At 56.8% G+C, this 19,673-nt stretch overlaps 1 protein-coding gene across 5 annotated transcripts; it reads right to left on the bottom strand.

Annotated features, from left to right (window-relative positions):
• Window positions 1–2,781: 2,781 nt before the first annotated feature.
• On the bottom strand, window positions 2,782–19,237 carry KLHDC8A (kelch domain containing 8A). 5 transcript variants are annotated; one of them, XM_017832127.1, is made up of 9 exons: window positions 18,918–19,237; window positions 18,416–18,614; window positions 15,062–15,157; window positions 12,467–12,533; window positions 11,119–11,513; window positions 9,384–9,548; window positions 8,061–8,276; window positions 7,618–7,719; window positions 2,782–7,417 (listed from the first exon to the last, which is right to left on the bottom strand). In XM_017832127.1, the coding sequence occupies exons 5-9, from the start codon at window positions 11,492–11,494 to the stop codon at window positions 7,224–7,226; spliced, it is 1,053 nt and encodes a 350-aa protein (XP_017687616.1). In that variant the 5' UTR covers window positions 11,495–11,513; window positions 12,467–12,533; window positions 15,062–15,157; window positions 18,416–18,614; window positions 18,918–19,237; the 3' UTR covers window positions 2,782–7,223. The 5 variants fall into 5 exon arrangements, with proteins under 5 accessions (XP_017687616.1, XP_017687615.1, XP_017687614.1 ...); XM_017832126.1 differs by lacking the exon at window positions 18,416–18,614 and having other exon boundaries at window positions 18,858–19,237; XM_017832125.1 differs by lacking the exons at window positions 15,062–15,157; window positions 18,416–18,614 and having other exon boundaries at window positions 18,858–19,237.
• Between the last annotated feature and the right edge of the window lie 436 nt (window positions 19,238–19,673).

The raw sequence follows: 19,673 nt of genomic DNA, 5'->3' as shown, positions 1-19,673 counted from the left end.
CATCCATCCATCCACCCATCCGTCCATCCGTCCATCCCTCCATCCCTCCATCCATCCCTCCATCCATCCATCCATCCATCCATATCCATCCCTCCCTCCATCCATCCCTCCATCCCTCCATCCATCCATCCATCCATCCATCCATCCATCCCTCCATCCATCCATCCATCCATCCATATCCATCCCTCCCTCCATCCATCCCTCCCTCCATCCCTCCATCCATCCACCCATCCCTCCATCCATCCACCCATCCCTCCATCCATCCATCCATCCCTCCCTCCATCCATCCCTCCATCCATCCATCCATCCCTCTCTCTGCTCACCCACCCAGCCACCCATCCAGCCTTCCAGGACGTAACATCTGCTCTGGGTAAAGCCAATCTTGTCTTTAACATTCATTTTACACTCATTTTTAGCTTGAAACAGACTCAGTGGGCAGAATTTGTGCCCATTAAGCCCATTTTTAGGGGTCATTGTGCGAAACCTCAGTAGCCTGGTCACGTTTTCGTCCTGCACCCAGGTCCTGCTGTGTCTCCCTGTCACTGTAGGCAAGGAGAGCAGGAGGGAGATAAGGGATGTGCTGCAGCCAAGGATGGATCACAGCTGGACAGAATATTGCCAGGGGAAAGATGAGCAGCGAAGCACATCGAGAAGAGGGAAAAGAGCAAAAACTGTAACCAGGAGTGACGGGGTTGGTGTCCTGCTCACTCTGCAGCTGAACCAGCCATGGAAGGTCCCAAAACCTCATTTCCTGGCTGCTTTTATAGAACAATCCACCCTGGATCAGTGGCACACCTCCTTTGATCACTGGATTGATGAGCTTTTAGTCCAAACTGTGATGAACCCGGGGACCAGCCGCCTCCAAATATGAATTTATCTTCTCTGGGTTTTCACCCGGCCGTGTTATCAGGTGATAACATGATCTCTGCTGTTTGCCTTGGAAATTGCTACAGGTAGATAAGAGAGATGTGCAGTGCCTGAATGACACTTTAATCTGAAAGTCTGTTGAATAAAAGCCAAAGGAGCAACTCCCACCCCAGCCAAGCCCTGTGATTCAACCACAATATATTCAATTCCTGTGGCCGAAGCCCCCAGTTACAACCAGCAACCCCCAGTTACCCCAGGCACGTGGGGGCAGGGGCTGAGCAGGGTCCATACACAATTTTCTCCTGTCTTTGTGGGGTTTGAGCAATTCCCCACACCAATGTTCACTCTAACACACAGCTGACCAGCAATCACTTATACCTGCACCACGGAGATACAATTATATATATATATATATATAACTAACAAAATACATTATTTTATGGATTATTTTTCTATTATACCATCTCACCCAAGGTCCTCCCCTACTCCAGCCTGTACAAACCAACCCTCCAAGCAGCCCCTGACACATTCCCAGACACCGGGAGGTCACGGCAGGGCAGGTCCCACCCAGCACGTGGGGCTGCAGAAACGCTGAGGCATTTACCAAAAAAACCAAGCAAAATTCCCCCCCCAAAAAAGGGCTGGAGCTTTTATTTTCGGGGCAGGAAGCGTCTGTGTCAGGGCAGTGACTCCATATCCGTTCCAGCGCCGGCGGATGCTGATGGAATGGTTTGTCTGCTGGCAGCGGGAGCAGCCGGGGGTGACTCCACTCCTGGTGTCCCTGCAGGGTTGGGGACCCGACAGGGAGGATAGAAGTGACATATCCTGGCATTTCCCGGTGCCACTGCACCTCTGGCAGCAGGGGGGAGCTCCATTCCCAGCTATCCAGAGAGAAATTCCTGGGCTGGCTGGGGGTTGGGAGCCTGGCAGGGATGGGGCAGTGTCCTGGTGTCCTGGTGTTCCCCAGTGCCACCCGAGCCCTGGCAGCACAGAGGAGCTCCATTCCCAGCTACCCAGAGAGAAATCCACGGCTGAAGCTCTGTGGCAGCATCCCCACAACACTACACTCAGTCCCCTTTTGGGAAGGGTTGGCCACAAAGGGCAGAGGTGACCCCAAAGTGCAGAGATGACCCCAAAGAGCAGCAATGACCCCAAAGAGCAGCAGTGACCCCAAAGGGCAGAGATGATCCCAAAGGGCAGCAGCAACCCCAAAGAGCCTTGTCCCCGACAACCCCGACTTGTGGGTCCATGGCAAGGCACAGGAGTGATTTGTGCTCCACAACCAGACCTGCTGGAGGTTGTTCTGAGGCAGTTTCCTGTTTGTGCAGACAAAGGCTGCTCGGAGACAATAAGAGATGGATTTTGGCAGCAGGGCCCTCGGCCACTGTGTCGGAGCAGCCGCCGGGGCTGGGGCTGAAAAGCCTCTCAGAAAACTCGGAGCATCGGGAGTTCAGGCGAGGACACGGCCACGGGGCCAGTCAGGGATCTGTGGAGCCCCAGTAGGTCAGTGGAAAACTCCGGGAATTCCGCTGGGTGTGGGATAAAGGCACACGGGGAGCAGGGTGGGCACGGAGGGCGGGCTGGGCACAGGGTCCTGTGGAACTGGGGGCTAACTGGGGCAGCAGGACCTGCCCAGAGCCTTCTGCAGCCTCCCAGGGACAGGAGAAAGTGGGGGACAAAGCCACTGGAGCTCAGTGACAAAGAATGTCCCAGCAGAGCGTTCAGAGCACTCGCTGTCCCGAAACGTGATCCCGTGCCAGTGCAGCTCCGAGATAATACATACATTAAAAAAAAAAAGGAGAGAGAAAAGACACCACAGATAATTGCCAGTCCATTCTGAAGGTTGCTGACAGCAATTCTCCAAAGCAGGTCAGATTTATTGCGTGTTGCAGAAGGGAAGCTGGGCTGAAACAGTTATTTTATATTTGATTGCTTTATTTCTAAAGTATTCCCTTTGCAGCACCGTCCACAACTTAAAGGAAAGGTTCAGCTGCTCTGGCATCAGCAGGTCCTCTGTGCTGAGGTCTGAGCACTCCCCTTAAATACAATCCTGAACTGGCATCTCAATGGGTTTTTAAGGTTGCACAACAAACTCCCGCGGTGAGAGGAGGTGGGCAGTCCCCTGAACTCCCTGTCCCTCAAGAACAAACACTGCAGTTTGGTTTGAGTTTGTTTGGAGGGAAAAACCCTGCCCAAGGTACCAGGGCAGCAACAGCCTGGAGGCCACAAAACCTCCCGTGTGGGCAGGACCCAGCCCAGCCAGGGCAGGAGCTCCCACGGAGCAGAGCAGGGAGGAACCACACAACCAACCCCCGGTGGTGCAACAGGCCCCGGTGCGTGTCTGCCACCCACTGAGCTGGGAAACGAGGGAATTCATGCAAACACCTCCCGGAGAGCCCTGGGAGCAGCTCTGCTTGTCACAGGCAGCAGGACCTGCTGGAGGTGACAGCGGCTCGCAGGTATTTGCTCTCCTAACGTGGGTGCAGCGCCGGGTGAGCCCCGAGCTCGCCGGGTGGGAATTCTGCCGGTGCCCTGGGAGCACAGAGCAGCTGGAGCTGTCACTCTGGGATGCACAGACAGCCCTGCCTGTGCTGCCACACCTGAGCCTGGTCCCCAGGGACACGTGCACTGGCAGTGCCAGGGGGCTGCACGCACGGGTGTTGCACCAACGCAACACGATCTTCCCCTCTGTGCACAGAGACTCACACTCTCCATCTCACAGGGCACCTCTGGGCTTGCCCAACGTTGAACAGCCAAAAAATTCCGGGGAAAAGCGGGATCTGCCATCACCCCTCACCCCAATCACTGGTTGTCTGCCCCACACAGCTACCAGAGCTCCCCCCCCCCACTGCTGGCAACTCCCAGCAGAGGCCACGTTTGTACCACCGGGCTCCTGAGGCTTCACCTGGTCCCAGCAGGCCCAAAGTGCACCAGTTCCCAGGCTGGAAGCACTCAGCATCATCTGCAGGAAACCACAGGCAGCATTCACCCAGGGAAAGAACCTCTGCAGCTGGCTGTTCCCTAGGGATTCACTGCAGAGCTCGGGGAGCTGCAGCAGCAGGATGCAACCCCAGAGACATTTCCCTGACTGACTCTGGGCAGCTGCTTCAAGGACTATTTGGATCCCAGAGCAGAATTCAGCTGCTGGAAGGTGTTTGGGTCAGAGGGGATGACTGGGAACAAGATGCTGGAGGAGATGCCTTTTCTTTTCACATCCATTTCTTTGCTGGATCCTTGTGCTGTGAGCCAGCAGCTCAGCCCAAAACGGGATTTTGGAGCCATCCCACCGGTGTGGTCCATCTCTGTCTGGCCAGGGCAGCGGGAGGGCTGCTGGAGGTGCTGCTCCAGCCTGAGCTCAGCCCATGGATGCCATCTGCTGTTCGGAGCTCTGGGAGCTCAGCTCAGCCCAAACCAACCACTCAAACCTGCTGAAACAACACAAACCACCCCCTGCACCCACAGCCAGGAGCACCTGATCCCCCTCCCCGCTCCCCAGCCTTGGCCAGGGTCACACCTCCGTCTCCTGGAGGGCGGGCACGGCCCTTGGGTGACAAACAGCAGCAGGTTGGGACAAATCTCCTGCAGGTTCCTGCTTCCCACGGCAGCAGGAGCATCCCAGGGAAGGGCAGGGATCAAGGTGCAGCTGTGAGAGCTGTCGGTGGAGATGGTTCTCAATCCTGCAGCTCCTGCCACAGCTCAGGAATGCCACCCTCCCTCCTCTGGGCTCTGCATTGGCTCCAACACGGGGAAAAGCCCCCCCAGCCAGGAGCACCCAGTGCCACCAGCCCCCACTGGGACCCAGCAGCTCCAGGGATGTACCAGGATCCTGTTTGGTGATGAGAGCTTGGGTTTCACTACAAAGGCAGCTGACCTGGACCTGCTTCTCCCTTTGTGGAGACTCAGAGCTCCTCTTTTCTCCCTCTCTGAATGCTCAGCACATCCCCAGCTTTGATTGCTGCCTGTCACCCCCAGCCCTGTCCCCGGTCCCTGCCATCTCTTCATCAAGTCTTACAGCAGCTCTATTCCCATGACACTGCTTTGTCTGTCACTCTCTCCAGCTTTTCTGGAGAGAGAAAGCAAAGGCTCAGCCTCCAGCTGTGCTGCAGCCAGACAAAGGCAGCAGATCCCTCCTCCCCTCGCTCCAGCTCAACAAAGCACAGCAGCCCCCAGCCCAGAGCCTCGGCCTTGCTGAGCTGAGCAGGGCTTGGGGCTAATGAGAAACCAAGGGCAGAGGAGCATCAGGCTGTGCTGTGTGTGTGGGAAAGGTTCCTTAAGGACAAAGGAAAACTCCTCATTAATAGCCAGACCCTGTGCAGAGGCAGCTGAAATGGAGATCTGCAGGGAGAAGCAGGGTTTGGGCTGGAGGAGAAGGTTCCTCATTCCCTCCAAGCCTCTTCCATCTTCTTTGGATTTTTGTAGTTCAAAGGGATGATTTATGAGCATTCAGGGGTCAGGAGGCAGCACCCACATGCAGGGGGGTGCTCTGAGCCCCTTCCCTCAGCTCTGCCAGACCCAGCAGCCCTCGAGTCACCCAGGGATGTGGTCAGATAAAAATGCCTGGCCCTCCATCCCAGCCAGAGCTGTGCAGCTACACAGAGCTCCTTCCTGCCATCAGCTATTTGCACTTATCCACCTTCCAAACCACGGTACCTAAGTGAAGAAACCCCCAGGATCACAGGTGGGAGCGTGGCAGGGGACGGGAACAGCGACCTGGCCTAGTGGGAGGTGTCCCTGCCCACGGCAGGGGGGTGGAACTGGATGGTTTTTAAGGTCCTTTCCCACCCAGAACAGCCCGTGGCTCTCTGACAGGCGCTGCCACAGCCGTGTGTGCAGCCAGGCAGGCGGGATGTGCATCGTGGGCAGGGTGGCAGCGGCAGAGCTGGTGCCTTTTCCCTGCCCTCCCAGCTGCGGGATGTGGGGGATCCAGCCTGGAGAAGGAGCCGGGTGCCGGCCGATGGGACCCTCTCCCGCTCCCGGGAAGCGGCGGGAGCGATGCCCGGCCCCGCTGTGTCCGCGGCCGCCGCACGGTGTCCTCGGTGCTCCGCGGCAGCGGCCCCGCACCCTCCGTGTGACAGCGCGGTGACACAGGGACCCCCCCGCAGCCCCGGGACCGCGTTAATGAGGGAGGTGACGCCTCGGGAGAGGACAAACGATGGGGTCACATCGCTGCCCATCCCTGGGGTGTCCCAGGCCAGGTTGGAGCAACCTGGGTTAGGCTGCCCAGGTGTCCCTGCCCACGGAATGACACGACCTCTGTAAGGTCCCTTTCAACCCAAAGCGTTGATTCCACGATCCCAGACTCCCACCTCTCCTCCTTTCCAGTCTGGGTCCCACATTTTCACACAGTCACACCCCTCTGGCACAGCCCCAGAGCACAGAAGGGGCTCCTCCAGGGGCTTTTCCAAAGACAATTTTAATGGTGCAACTGCTACAAGCTGGAATTGTACCCCAAAAACTGCCTGGGAAGAGTGAAACCAAAGCAGGGGCAATGGCCAGGAGTGCCTGGAGTTTTTCTGCATCACCAAAACCACTGCCTGTCCCCAGAGTGAGAGTGTGCCAGAACCAGAGGCACAGCTCAGTTCTGCTCCTTTCTCCCAGGGCTGAAGGGAAGATCCCAAGGGATTAAAGTAGCTAAAACCAGGTTGGAACGTTGTGACTTGAGGCCATCTCTGCACAAAGCCCAGCAAAGGCAGGATCTGTGCTCGTCCTGTGCCAAAAGGAAGGTCTTCCTCCCCCTTGGGCATTCATCCCTCAGGGAGCACTGGCAGCCCCTGGCTCCAGGTTCTGCCCAAGTGCCAGGCAAATGCTACAGGTCTGCAGGAAAAGCCTTGCTAGGAAGGCAAAGGAACGACCCCCTGGATCTGGCTGCAGGCTGGGAGGTTCCCTGGCTGCAGCCAAAGGGATCCGTGCAGGGAAGCACAGAGATCCCAGGATGCTCAAAGAGGGCAACACCACAACAGTCCTCCCCGAGCCACCACGGACCTGGCTGGATAGCCCCAGCCCCTCCAAACCCTTTGGATGGCCGCAGGGAGACAATTCCCAGATCTCCTGCGGGCAGGAGACACGGCACCGGCGCTGAGAGCAGTTCCTTCACCTCAATCTCTCCACAGAGCTCTGAAGGTGACTGGAGGGGACCCCTGGCCAAACGGGGGGTCCCTCCATGGGGCTCCAACAGCAGTGCCCAGCAGAGGACCAGCAGCTCTGCCTGGTGGCTCCAGAGCTGGGCTTCCAAGCTCCCAGCACAGCTTGGGTGGCACTCACCTGCCCCCGGGAGCTGCCAGCACCACCACCAACACCACTGCCAGGGCCAGCGAGGGGCAGGTCCTGCTCCGGGCAGGATCCAGCTGGGAATCCAGCTAGGAATCCGAGAGGCACAGGGCCTCCACAGCCGTGCTCAGGCCCTGGCTCACCCCCCCCACGGCCAGCAGGCAGTTCCGCACCACGATGCTGGAGCAGGCACAGCGCGGGGTGGGCATGGGGGGGAGGCTCTCCCACTTGTTCTTCTCGGGGTGAAAGGCCTCTGCAGACTCCAGGACGGTCGGTTGGTTTCCTGGAAGCACAGAGCGAGGCACTGGGTTACCTGGGAATGCCCACTGAGCATCCCTTGTGTGCTCTGCACCCCGTTCCCTTACGGGGTTGGTTTTCCCTGCTCCCTCCAGCCAGCCAGGACCAGGATCTCTCCTCTTTGTGACGATAACACGTGACCCACACTTGGCTTCAGAAGTGTTCCCAGCACCCCCAGTGCCTCACCTAGTCCCCCAGCCACGACAACTCTGCCTTTCAGGTACCCAGCCACGAAGTCTGCTCGCCTCTTCTTCAGGTAGCAGGAGCGCTCCATCTTCATCCAGCCACCTGGGAGGGACAGGACACACTGGGTGTTATGGGAGCATCCACTCCTGGAAAACCCCTCTGACCTTCTTGCCTGAGGGAGTGCAGTTCTGCTGCTGCACCTCGGGGTAATAAAACCCCGTGAGATGGGTCGGGTCCCTCATCACCAGGTCAGGAGGCAGCTGTTGAATCCACCCACCTCTGGACCATGGTCTCCCCTTTTCGCTTGTTAATCCTGACTGCAGGCCTTCCTCTAGGCTGGGCTCAAGCACCAGCAGCCCCAGGCCTCAGCAGGTGAGAGCTCTGTGCTCTGCAAGGCCAGCAGAGCCCCGAGCCCAGCCCCGAGTGCCCCCGCACAGCCCCACCTTGCTCCACGTCAAACACGTCCACGGTCCTCATGAACTTGGGCTGCCTGTAGAGCCGCCCCTGCCGCAGCCCCCCGAGGCTGAACAGCCTGTCCTCCGTGGGCACGAAGCTGGAGAAGGCCCTTTTGTTGGGGATGTTGGGAAACTTGGTCCACGACCTCGTGTCCGTGTCGAAGACCTCGAAGGCGTTGATGGCGTACTTGGACTGCCTTCCACCTGGGAGAGGGGGAGGAGAGGGTCAGGGCAGGCACCACAGGAGCCTCCCGGGCTCTCAGGTCACCTGCTGAGCCTGGGAATTTTTCACCTTTGCGCTCCCTCTCCTTCAGCTGCGGGTTCATGCCACGAAAACCCTTCATTTCCCAGCACATCACCCCCCCGGCAGAGCCGCTGGCACAGGGAGGTGTTTGGTGTGCACTGGTTAAATCATGACAAATTCACAGCAGAGCGGGGATCAGGCTCGGGGAGCCTTTGCAATTCAGATGAGCTCGGATCCAGCGAGCCCTGGCCTTGCTGCCAAGCTCCTGAGAGCAGGAGAGCCGGAGCAGCTGCTGCTCCCTCTGCCAAGGATCCACATTATCCCTGCACCCATCGGGCTCAGATGAAGGCAGCTATTCTCAGCCTTTGAAGGCAGAGCCTGCGCTGGCTCCCGGGCTCACAGACTGTTCCCCAGCAGCCAGCAAAGTGCAAAATAGATCAAAGGCTCTTTTCTGGTCACCCCTCAAGCAAACCAGGGCTGTCTGGCCGTTGGAGAAATCAGGACTTGTGTGTTTTGATCCCGACGTGCCGTTTGGCCACGAGCTGACAGCAACGTTCCTCTGCCTCAGTTTTCATTTCTACAAGGCAAAACTCATGGAAATCATCCCCTGCAAAGGGCTTGTTCCAGCCCAACTACACAGGTCTTTCCTCTGCCAAAGGCAGTCCCTTTGTGAAGCTGCTGCTGCTATAAAATGCATAGAAGTGTTTATTTATTGAAGTATTTTATGCATCAATTGAGTCCAAGGGCTTTTAGCACAGTCACAGGGCTGCCAAACAAGCAGGCAAAGACCAGTGTACCCTCATCTTCCAGCAGTGTGGGGAGGGGGACAGGGGACCCCACCCACCCAGCAGGGACCTGTGAGCTCCCGGGGTGCTGGAGGGGCTCTCCTGAGTGCTCATCACAGAGCTGTGAACCCAAACCCACCCCAAAACCCCCCAGTGCTTCTGAGGGCGTGAGAAATCGGGGAAGGATGGAGGAGAACGTCCCCAAAAGCCTCTTCCAGGGAGGTTCTCAGTGCTCAGATCAAAGGAGGAGGAGGAGGAGGAAGAGGCAGGGCTGGTCCTTACCCAGCACGTAGATCTTGGTGCCCCTGAGGAAGGAGGTGGCAGCGTAGCGGGGTGTGGGCATGGCTGCCAGGGACACCCAGATGTCCTTGAGCATGTCATAGTGCTGCAGGAAGTTGTGTGGCCGCAGGTCAGATCCCATCCCACCAGCTGCATACACCCTGTAGTCTGGACAGGGCAAAAAGCAAAAAAAAAATAAAAAAAAATCCCATTATTATGACAAAAAAGCACCAGAAATCCCCGCCCTGCAAAAACACACCTGGCCTCTCACCCCACACTGACCCTGCCTTATCAGTCAGGAGAAGCTTATTCTCAGGCTGGAAAATCATCTCCAGGATGGTAAACATTATTTCTAAGCATTCCTTGACGGTAGCTTTCAAAGCCACTTAAGCAAACAAACCCAGCAGCTTTCAAAGGAGCTGCCTGGAGATTAGATCCCTAATCCCGGGGCCCGGCGGGAGCTGCCTGACCTCGGGAACACAGCTCCCAGCCCAGGCTCTTCAAAGCAGGGCAGAGCACACCAAAGGAAGTCAGTGCTCCACAGCTTCCCTCAGAAAGTGAGAAATGAGGTGGGCTGATAAGGCAGAGCTCGGGGAGTTTAAAGCAGGGGTTAAGCTTGCAGAGGAGCTTCACAAAACCAGCTGCTTCCCCTCCTCATACAATGACTTGAGCCCATGGCCATGAAGACAACTCTCTCCTGGCTGCTTCTGGGCTTGGATCAGAGATGTCTTCTCAAACCAAAGCTGTTCTGTGGCTCTGAGACCTTCAGCCCAGCTCCAAACCTCAGGCAGGTCCTCTCAGCCTGGCTGCCCTCAGCCAGCAGCACCTTTCTTATTCTTCCAGCATCTGCAGCACTCGGGGGCCAGAATTCACTCAAAACCCTGAGGGAGTTTGATTTGAGACCCTGGAGCTTGGACCTGTCCAAAATCCCCCCAGGGACTAACACAGTCGTGGCCCTTGTGGCTCCAGGGCTGAAAACACAGAGCAGCCCCCTGGTTTATCTGCTCTCAGCCTCCCACAGAACATCTTGAGAGCAGGTGGGATGTGATGAACACGAGGTTCAACTTCTAGAAGCACAGAGGAGGTTTTGGAGAAGAACAAGGTAACTCTGTGCCACTGCCCAGGAAGCTTTTGGACCTGATGCAGCAAGGAGGGAATCAATTAGGTTGGAAAAGCCCTCTGAGATCATCGAGTCCAACCTTCGACTGATCACCACCTTGTCAGCTGATGCCAAAGAAAAGGTTTTGGAGAATAAGATAACCTTGTGCCACTGCCCAGAAAGCTTTTGGGTCTGATGCACCAACTGATCACAGAATCAACTGGGTTGGAAAAGAGCTCTAAGATCATCAAGTCCAACCTTTGACCACCACCTTGTGAGCTGATGCCAAAGAAATAGATCTAGAGAACAAGGCAACCCTGTGCCACTGCCCAGGAAGCTTTTGGGCCTGATGCACCAACTGGTCACCAAACCAATTAGGTTGGAAAAGCCCTCTAAGACCATCAAGTCCAACCTTTGACCACCATCCTGCGAACTGATGCCAAAGAAAAGGATTTAGAGAACAAGGTAACCCTGTGCCACTGCCCAGGAAGCTTTTGGGCCTGATGCACCAACTGGTCACCAAACCAATTAGGTTGGAAGAGAGCTCTAAGATCATCGAGTCCAACCTTCAACCACCACCCTGTGAACCGATGCCAGCCCTGCCCACCCCCCCAGCCTGGTGGCAGGTTCCCCCCTTGCCTTTGGCCGTCACCGAGATGCCCATGGCCGCCTCCCTCAGCGAGCTCCTCTTCTTCCACCTGCCCTCGTCCACGTTGTACATCTCCACCACCTTCAGCGGCAGCTGGTTGGCCCCGACCCCTCCGACCACCATGATCCTCTTGCCCAGCGTGGCCACGGCCACCCCTGCCCGGGCCGTGGGCATGGGGGGCAGGGCTGTCCACTGGTCGGCCTCGGGGGAATAGACCTCGAAGGAGTCCACGGGGACCCCGTTGTCGTCGCAGCCCCCGATGGCGAAGACCTGCCCCCCGGCCTCCACCAGCGTGGAGTAGACCCTGCGGCTCGGGAGCGGGGCCAGGGATTTCCACTGGAAGTCCTTGGTGTTGGCCAGCTCCATGGTGGGGGGGTGGGTTATGCTGCAGGGCAGAGCAGAGAATTGTGGAGACGCGGGATCGCTGAGGTTGGAAAAGACCTCCAAGGTCATGGAGCCCATCCTGTGCCCCATCCCCACCTTGTCCCCCAGCCCAGAGTGCTCAGTGCCACAGCCAGGCCTTCCTTGGACACCTCCAGGGGTGGGGACTCCAAACCTCCCTGGGCAGCCCCTTCCAATGCCTGACCACCCTCTCCAGCAAGAAATTCCTCCTGATGTCCAACCTGACCCTCCCCTGGCACAGCCTGAGGCCGTTCCCTCTCCTCCTGTCCCTTGTTCCCTGGGAGCAGAGCCCGNGTGGAGACGCGGGATCGCTGAGGTTGGAAAAGACCTCCAAGGTCATGGAGCCCACCCTGTGCCCCATCCCCACCCTGTCCCCCAGCCCAGAGTGCTCAGTGCCACAGCCAGGCCTTCCTTGGACACCTCCAGGGGTGGGGACTCCAACACCTCCCCAGGCAGCCCCTTCCAGGGCCTGATCACCCTTTCCAGCAAGAAATTCCTCCTGGTGTCCCACCTGACCCTCCCCTGGCACAGCTGGAGGCCGTTCCCTCTCCTCCTGTCCCTTGTTCCCTGGGAGCAGAGCCCGACCCCCCCCGGTTCCCCCCTCCTGTCAGGGGGTTGCAGAGCCAGAAGGTCCTCCCTGAGCCTCCTTTTCTCCAGGCTGAGCCCCCCCAGCTCCCTCAGCTCTCCTGCTGCTCCAGCCCCTTCCCAGCTCCGTTCCCTTCCCTGGACACGCTCCAGCTCCTCAGTGCCCTTCTGGAAAAGCCAGGGAAAAATAACAAGAGACACAGGGAGTGCAAACACCCTCCTGCCCTGGCAGGCAGGAGCAGAGCAGGAGCAGAGCAGCAGCAGAGCAGGAGCAGAGCAGCAGCAGAGCATCCCTCCCTCCCTCCCCACAGCCCCCCTCCACCCACCCCCCCAGAGCAGCACCACGGGTACCTTTCATTCCATCTCCACTAATCCCACAGATCCAGACCTGCCTCAGAAGCTCATGCAGAGCCCGATCCTAAAAATAAAACAAAACAAAAGAGGTGTCTGTGCGTGGGGAAATAAAAAATAAAAATAATGAGCCGAGCAGGTTGGAGTCAATTTGTTCTCCTGCTTTTTGTTCTCCTGCCTCCCGAGCATCCCCACCCCCAAGTGACATTCAAACCCTGCTCACTTCCCCGGCTGTTTTCCTGCCTCCTTGGGGAACTTCTCCTTGCATCCTCCTCCTCTGATCCAGTTGATTCCTCCTCAGGTACATCCCCAGGCAGACCCTGGGGAGGAGCCACCCCAGTAACCCCCAGGTCCCACCTCTCCAAGCCCAGCCCAGGGCTGTGCCACTCGCCCGGAGCTGGGAGGGATCCCTGCAGGAGAAACACCAGCTCTGGCTGGAAAACCATGGTCTTTATTTCATCTCCTCTCTCTGAACATCGTTGAGCAGGATGCAGATGAGCTTAATTAGTGCAGGAGGACAGAGAAAGGGCAAAGAGAGAGGAACAAAGGCAGCCCTGCCCAGCGTGGAGTAAAGGGGGTTTTGCTCTGAACGTCCCCACCTTCGTCGTGTAATTGGGTTTTATTTAACAACTGTCCTTAAAGCAAAGTCAGAATTCTCTGTGCCTTTGCAGACACAGCAGCACCTCCCAGCTCGTGCTGCCTGCTCAGACATTTGGGGACAGGACTGAAGGGCAGAGCCAGGAGCTGCCAAAAAAACCCAACCAAGGGACAGTCCTGGCTGAGCCTGCTCTGCTCTGGGGCAGCATCATTCCCTCCTCTCCCCATGCACAGGCTCCTGAGATGTTTCCCCACGGCTGAGGTCCCACTAAGCCCCTGAGAAGGGTCTCCCTGGCAGCAGAGGGGTGCTGGCTGGCTCTGCTTTGCTGCAGGACACAGTTTGGGAGCCCCTGGAGCAAAGGGTCGCTCCTGGAGCCGTGTCCTTTTCTCCTGGCTGACACCCAGTGCAGGACCAGCACCCCAGCTCACCCTCAGCCCAGTGTGGGTGTGGGGTGGGGTGTAAAAATCCAGTCTGCTCTCTTCTGTCTCAGATATCTGAGCACAAATAAATCAACCCAATCTTGGGTTCCTCACAGGGATGGACTCCCTTCTCCCAAAAGGGAGACCCAGACCTGTTCCCTGCTGCTCCATCCGTGGCAGAGAGTAAACAAGGGGGACCAGCAGAAGTCCCAGACCCAGGAACAGGTCACCCCTCACCCAGAAGTGCCAGGAATGCCCAGAGCCCTGACGGCCAGAGCAGACCCAGCCTGTAGCTTAGCAACAGCCACCTCCAGCCTCCTGCCATCCCCCCGCCCTTGGGATGATCCTGAGCCTTTCTGGGGATCTCAGCAGGGAGCAGTGAGGCTCCATGGAAGGGGAGAAGCCCCTGCACCCAGGGGTTGTGCTGCTGCTGTCCCCCATCCTGTGTGGAACACACAGGGAATGCCACATTCCTGCTCCCAGAAATTCCCGTCGTGCCCATCAGGCTGGCAGGGGACAGAGGTGGCCCTCGGACCTCAGAGAGGTAAAACACAGCATCCCTGCAAACTCCTCACCTTGGAGATCAGTATCCATGGTTGGTTTAGTTCCTACATCTCCTCTAGAAGCAGGAATTAAAGGAGGGTTGACAGAACACACCCCTGGAAGTGTCCAAGGCCAGGCTGGATGGGGCTTGGAGCAACCTGGGTGAGTGAAGTTGTCCCTGCCCATGGCAGGGTGATGATCTTTAAGGTCCCTTCCAACCCAGATCACTCCCAGATCACTTTGACTCCATGAAGAAAATTAAAAGCATCGGTGAAAGAGGTCTCACAACTAAACTAAAATCCAAGAAAATCCCTTCCCATACAAGCCTGAGCTGGCATGAAAACCACTCAGTGCAAGCAGGGCTGGTTATTTTAACCTATTCTCCCAGATAAATTGCAGTAGTCCACTCCATGTTATTTATAGCATGAAGAATGTGGTTAATAAAGTGATAAATCCTCCCTGGGCTGGCACCCTCCAGCAGCAGGACCCGCCACGGGCACATCCCAGCGGGACAAAGGAACACAAAGCAACAATAAAAAGCAGCAGCAGCACATCAGGCCACGCTTCCCACGTTCCCAGAACCTGAGGAGAAAGGGGGAACCCCTCCAGCCCAGATCCCAGCTGCTGCTCCCCCCTCCCCAGGAGCATCAGCACAGCAAAGGGATCAGGATTTGGGCCTTGGCACTTCCAGCAGCTCTGGGCCACTGCTCTCCTGAATAATTTATTTTCTTTCCAGGTGAATATTCATGCATTTCCAGGGACAAATCCAGCACGGCAAATCAGCCAAGGAGCAGAGGCAGCTCCTGTTTCCAGGAGCACGAGAGATTCTCACTCAGACACCCAGAAGTTCTTTTCCTGCCCTGTGCTCGATTCCTTCAGCTCCAGAGTGCTGGGATGAGGCACAAGCAGCACCACTCAGATGTCTGACAGGCACAGAACCTGCTGGTGCCAGGCAGTTTCTCTGCTGTCATTAAGGACCATCCAAAGCTTGAGAACACTTGTCTAAAATAGCCTAAAGATTCCTTTTCAACACACCAGCACACAGAAGGTGGCTCAGAGCACTTGGAGACGGCTGAGGATTTCTCTGGAGTGCTGGGCAGGTCCTTTGTGGGAACGAGCAGAGCAAAAGACCTGGAAATTCAGAACAAAGACCTGGAAATTCAGCCCAAGTGTGATCCCAGAAGGGCAACCAGCATCTCCAGAGCCCTCAGCAGCTGTAGTGCAAAGCTCTGCCTGCATTCAGCTGCCTTGGCATACAAATAACCTGCTCTTCCTTTCCCATGCTATTTAAAGAAAATCAAGGTCAGCTGAAACACTGTGCCCACGTCCTCTGTCTCCCTGTCTCCAGCATCACCTGGATCTCCCTGGGAAGCAATGCCAGCACTGTCAAAACCTGCTGGCCACCCCCTCAGTGCACTGCAGCCAGGGACAGGGAATTACCACTTCATTATCCCAAACTAATTGGAAGCATTGACATTTTGAAATCAAAAGGAAGGGAAATTGCTTTTCTACCAGAGGAGCTGAGCCCACTTCAGCACCCAAACCCTGCCCCTGCAGGACGAAAATCCCTGCTTTAAGAGCTCAGCAAGCACCTACAAACCCTCCAGGGTCTTTTCCAAGTGGATGTGGAGCCTGGCTGGGCAGGGGGAGCCCCCCCAGCACCCGCTGAGAGGGGGTCAGGGCTCTTGGTGTGCAGGACTGAGCTCCCTGTGCTGGGACACTCCAAGGAAAAGCCATTCCTCACCCTGCAGCTCACACTGGAGAGCCCCTGGGTCACTGGTATTAATTACCTGCCATGATTTGTGGTTTATCACCAGCACTGGCGGGTGTCAGAGGGATCCACGGGCTGAACAGGGAGAGATGTCGGTGCTCGGCGCTGCTTCCCCGTTCCTCCTGATCCCACCTCTCCCCAGGATTTGGGAGCTTTGCTGCTCCAGCTGTGAAATTCCCTCAGTGCAGAGCCCAAATCTCCTCCCTCCAACCATCAGCTCCACCGACTCCAGCAGCACGATCCCAGATTTCCACCACCGGCTCTGGGAACGGGTCAGGCCCAGGACTCCCATCACAGCCCCATCTGGAGCTGGGTCCAGAACATCACATCTGCCAACCCCAAACACAACCCACGTGCTCCTTGCTGTCACCAGGGGCAGGTTAAAACAGGCACAGCCACCAGTGGGGCAGAGGAATCCATGAAACTCCTGCTCCAGGAAAAGGCTCTTGTGTCTCCCAAGGGAGAAGGGGCTGCGAACAACCCGACACCCAGCATCACCCAACAACTTCCAGCAACAATTCCCACTGCTCCAGGGACAGGCATCACCACAGAGGCAGGAACAGGGGCAACACCCTGGGAATAGCACCCGGAGCCCAGCAGGAATCACAGCTCCTGCTCCTCAGCACCAGGTGGGAGGGAGCAGCTCCCTTCCAGCTCTGCCTTGGCTGCCTGTGCTCCATCAAACCCAGAGCAGGAGAGATGGCAGAGCACAGCCCCCAGGAAGGCAGCTCAAAGGAGATGGTTCAGGGCAGGGAATCAACCCATTTCTGTCCCAGGGACCGTGGTGCAAGCCCAGGAAGGAGGACACAGAGGAAAGATCTCCAGGAATGTCACCCACTGTCAAAAAGGGGGGTCAGGCACAGCCCAGCTCAGCCCTGCCTGCTCCTGACCCTCTTCCCAGTGCAATTCCAGTTACAGCAACACTTGGGTGCTTCCCTGGAGCTGTTCCAGGCACAGGATCCAATGCACAGTTTGGAGAAGGGAAGTGTTTGCTGCTCCTCAAGCACTCACCTGCTCTGAGGGGCAGAGAGGGACCAGGACTCCTCAGGCAGGCTGTCCTGGGATCATCATTCCTGCTCTCCTGGGGCTCCATGCTCAGTTCCACTACACAGGGAAGCTCCAGGTGGAGGTGGGACCCCACATCTCCCCAAAATCCCAACCTGCAGCTGGAGCTTCCCAGCTATCCCATCCCATATTGGGTAAAATCCGAGCTTTATTAAGGAATAAACAACAGCAAGTGATGAGGAAGGAGGGGACACACAGTGGCAGCTTCTTTGTGCTGTTTTCCCCTGTGCTGGAAGGCAGGAGGGTGAGGAGCACCCCAAATAACACACAGAGAAAGTTTCAGGTGTGGGAGCAGCACCCAAAGCTCCCCATCAATCCCAGTAATGGAAGTGAGTTGCTTTTCCTCCTGCAAGCAGGGAAATGTGGTGGTCTGGGATTTGTCTGCCCAAATCTGGCAGATAAACTCCAGCCTGGTGTGGGCTCAGGCCTTTGCTGTAAAGAAATGATTCCTTAAGGCAGCAGAGCCAGGAAATACAACGTTCAGGAAGCTCTAAGTCCACGTTCCCTCTGCTCAGCATCCAAAAGGCAACCAGAAATCCCTCCTCCTCCAGGGAGAAAGCTCATTTCTCTGCCACCAAATAGATTTTCAGAGGGGCCCAGCACCCCAAAACCCCCTAAACTGTGCAACAGTCCAGAGAGCTCAGCCCACGATGTCATGGAACAGCAAGCCTGGGTTGGCAAATAAATCCCACTTTTAGGCAGAAGAGGCTTGAAACCCTCTGAAAACCAGGGACTCTGGTGCTTTTCCTTCTCCCTTGCTCAAACCCTGGCAGCTGAGTTCTTTAAACAGAACATGCATGAAATTTTCAGCCTGGCATTGCTGACCTCTCTCTGAATCAAGTTTCCTTGCCATAGTAACAGCTACCCAGAAAAATAACAACAACAACAACAAAAATCCACTAGTTCTCTGCCTTCTCGCTGCAAATCACCCAGCTGGCAAAAAATAAAATAAAATAAAAAAAAAAAAGGCAAAAGCAAAGAGGAAAACCATCAGGATTAGGAGCTAATGAATTGTACCAGGCAAACAAAAAGCAGCAGAGCTCACAGGCAGCTCCTTTTGCTCCTCCTGGCCCCGAGCATCCCCTGCAGACTCACGGAGGGGCAGTTTGGAGGCTGTGACCCATCCGACCTCCCCCCTCAGCTTCACCCCTTCCCCCCATTCCCGTCCCCCCGAGATCGTTTCCACCCAGAGGCAGTTTCCTGCAGCTGCTGACAGGAGCAAGGCAGGGAGGCTGTGCAAGGGAATATTCCACAGCACAAGCATTTCAGGAGTGTTGCAGCTACGGGACAGGGAGAGAAGCTGTTTCGGTTTTTTAGCACAGACAAAGACCCCAGACCAGCCTTTTTTTTTTTCTTTTCCCCTGTGTGGGCTGAAGAATCAGCAGAACAAGGTAAGATTTGCTCACATTTCATTGTTAGAATTTAATCAAGACCAACCTGCAGGACCGAAGGGATCTCCTTCCCCTCGGTTGGGATGCCCAACCTGCATCCCTCCCCTCGCCCCCCAAAGCTGCCTCTGCACAAACAGCTTCTCTTTTGCACGAGTCACAAACGCAGAAGGGCTTTTTTCAAGCCCCGCAGCCTCTCTCGGGTTGTGTTTCCAGAGCTCCCGTCACTCTGTGTTTCGGCCGCATCCCTGCGGAGGGAATGGAAAGAGCCTGGGCCAGATCACAGCTGGGGAGAGGTCACGGCACACCCCCATCCCTGCCAGGGCCTGGGCTGGGAGAAAGGCTGGAAATACGGGAGTTGGGGCTACAGGGAGGAGAGAGGCTGAAAACACGGGATTTGGGGGCTACAGGGAGGAAGAAAAAAATAAAAAAAGAAATAAATAAGAAGTAAGGGTAAACCCGCCCTTCTGCACAAAAAGTAAAGGGGAAACCCATCCTTTTTAACCTTTTTTAACCCAGTTTTTTCAAACTCAAAGGTTTGAAAAGCCTGACGCCGGCAGGAAGCTGTTCCCTTCCAAGGCATCCCTCTCCCGAATAACCCACTGACCTCCAGCGAGGAGCTCCCTCCTTCCCGCCGGGATCGCTGGGGAAGAGCAGAGGTACTCACAGCTCCGGGGAAACCGAGTCCGGGCGGAGCATGGCCAGGAACCCGCCGCAACTTCACCCCAAAAATCCCCGGTGCCCTCCGAGCATCCCCTTCCCAGCGCCTCCAGGGATGCGAGCGGCGCCGGGAGCAGCCGGGGCTGGGAATGCTGCGTGGGAGGGGGGAAAAAAATCACCATAAATCCAGCGGCGCTGCTGTTCCCCCTCTGGAAGATGTAGGACGGTCACGGAGGAGGGTGTTTCCCCATCTGCTCTCCTCCTCGGAGCAGCAGCCGCGTGTGCGTGCGGGCTCCCAGCATCACCACTCCATACTTAAGCCTTTTATGGCTTTTAAGGCACAGGATGTTCTGGAACGGCCGCTCTCCCCCCCCCTCTCGCCCGCCCTCCCTCCCGGCAGCGCAAACAAAACTCCTGGGAAAGGGAGAGTAGGAGCTGGGAAGCTGGAGCTGCCTCCCCTGTGTCGGGAAGGGATGGGGGTCTGTCCAGGCTGGCTGCCAGAGGATGGACCCCAGGGCTCGGGGAGGGAAGAGCCCATCCCGTGGATGTGCCACCCCATTGTGGCCCCACAAGGGCCCCAAACCAAGCCCCAAATCTCTGCTTCCTGCAGCCCCAAATCCCTGCTCCCTGCAGCCCAAATCCCTCTCCCTGCAGCCCCAAATCCCTGCTTCCTGCAGCCCCAAATCCCTGCTCCCTGCACCCCAAATCCCTCTCCCTGCAGCCCCAAATCCCTGCTTCCTGCAGCCCCAAATCCCTGCTCCCT

Source organism: Lepidothrix coronata, unplaced genomic scaffold (genome assembly GCF_001604755.1).
Source record: "Lepidothrix coronata isolate B3197 unplaced genomic scaffold, Lepidothrix_coronata-1.0 Scaffold199, whole genome shotgun sequence".
NCBI lineage: Eukaryota > Metazoa > Chordata > Aves > Passeriformes > Pipridae > Lepidothrix > Lepidothrix coronata.
Note: the sequence above shows the minus strand (reverse complement) of the source record. Positions and strands in the feature narration are given on the sequence as shown.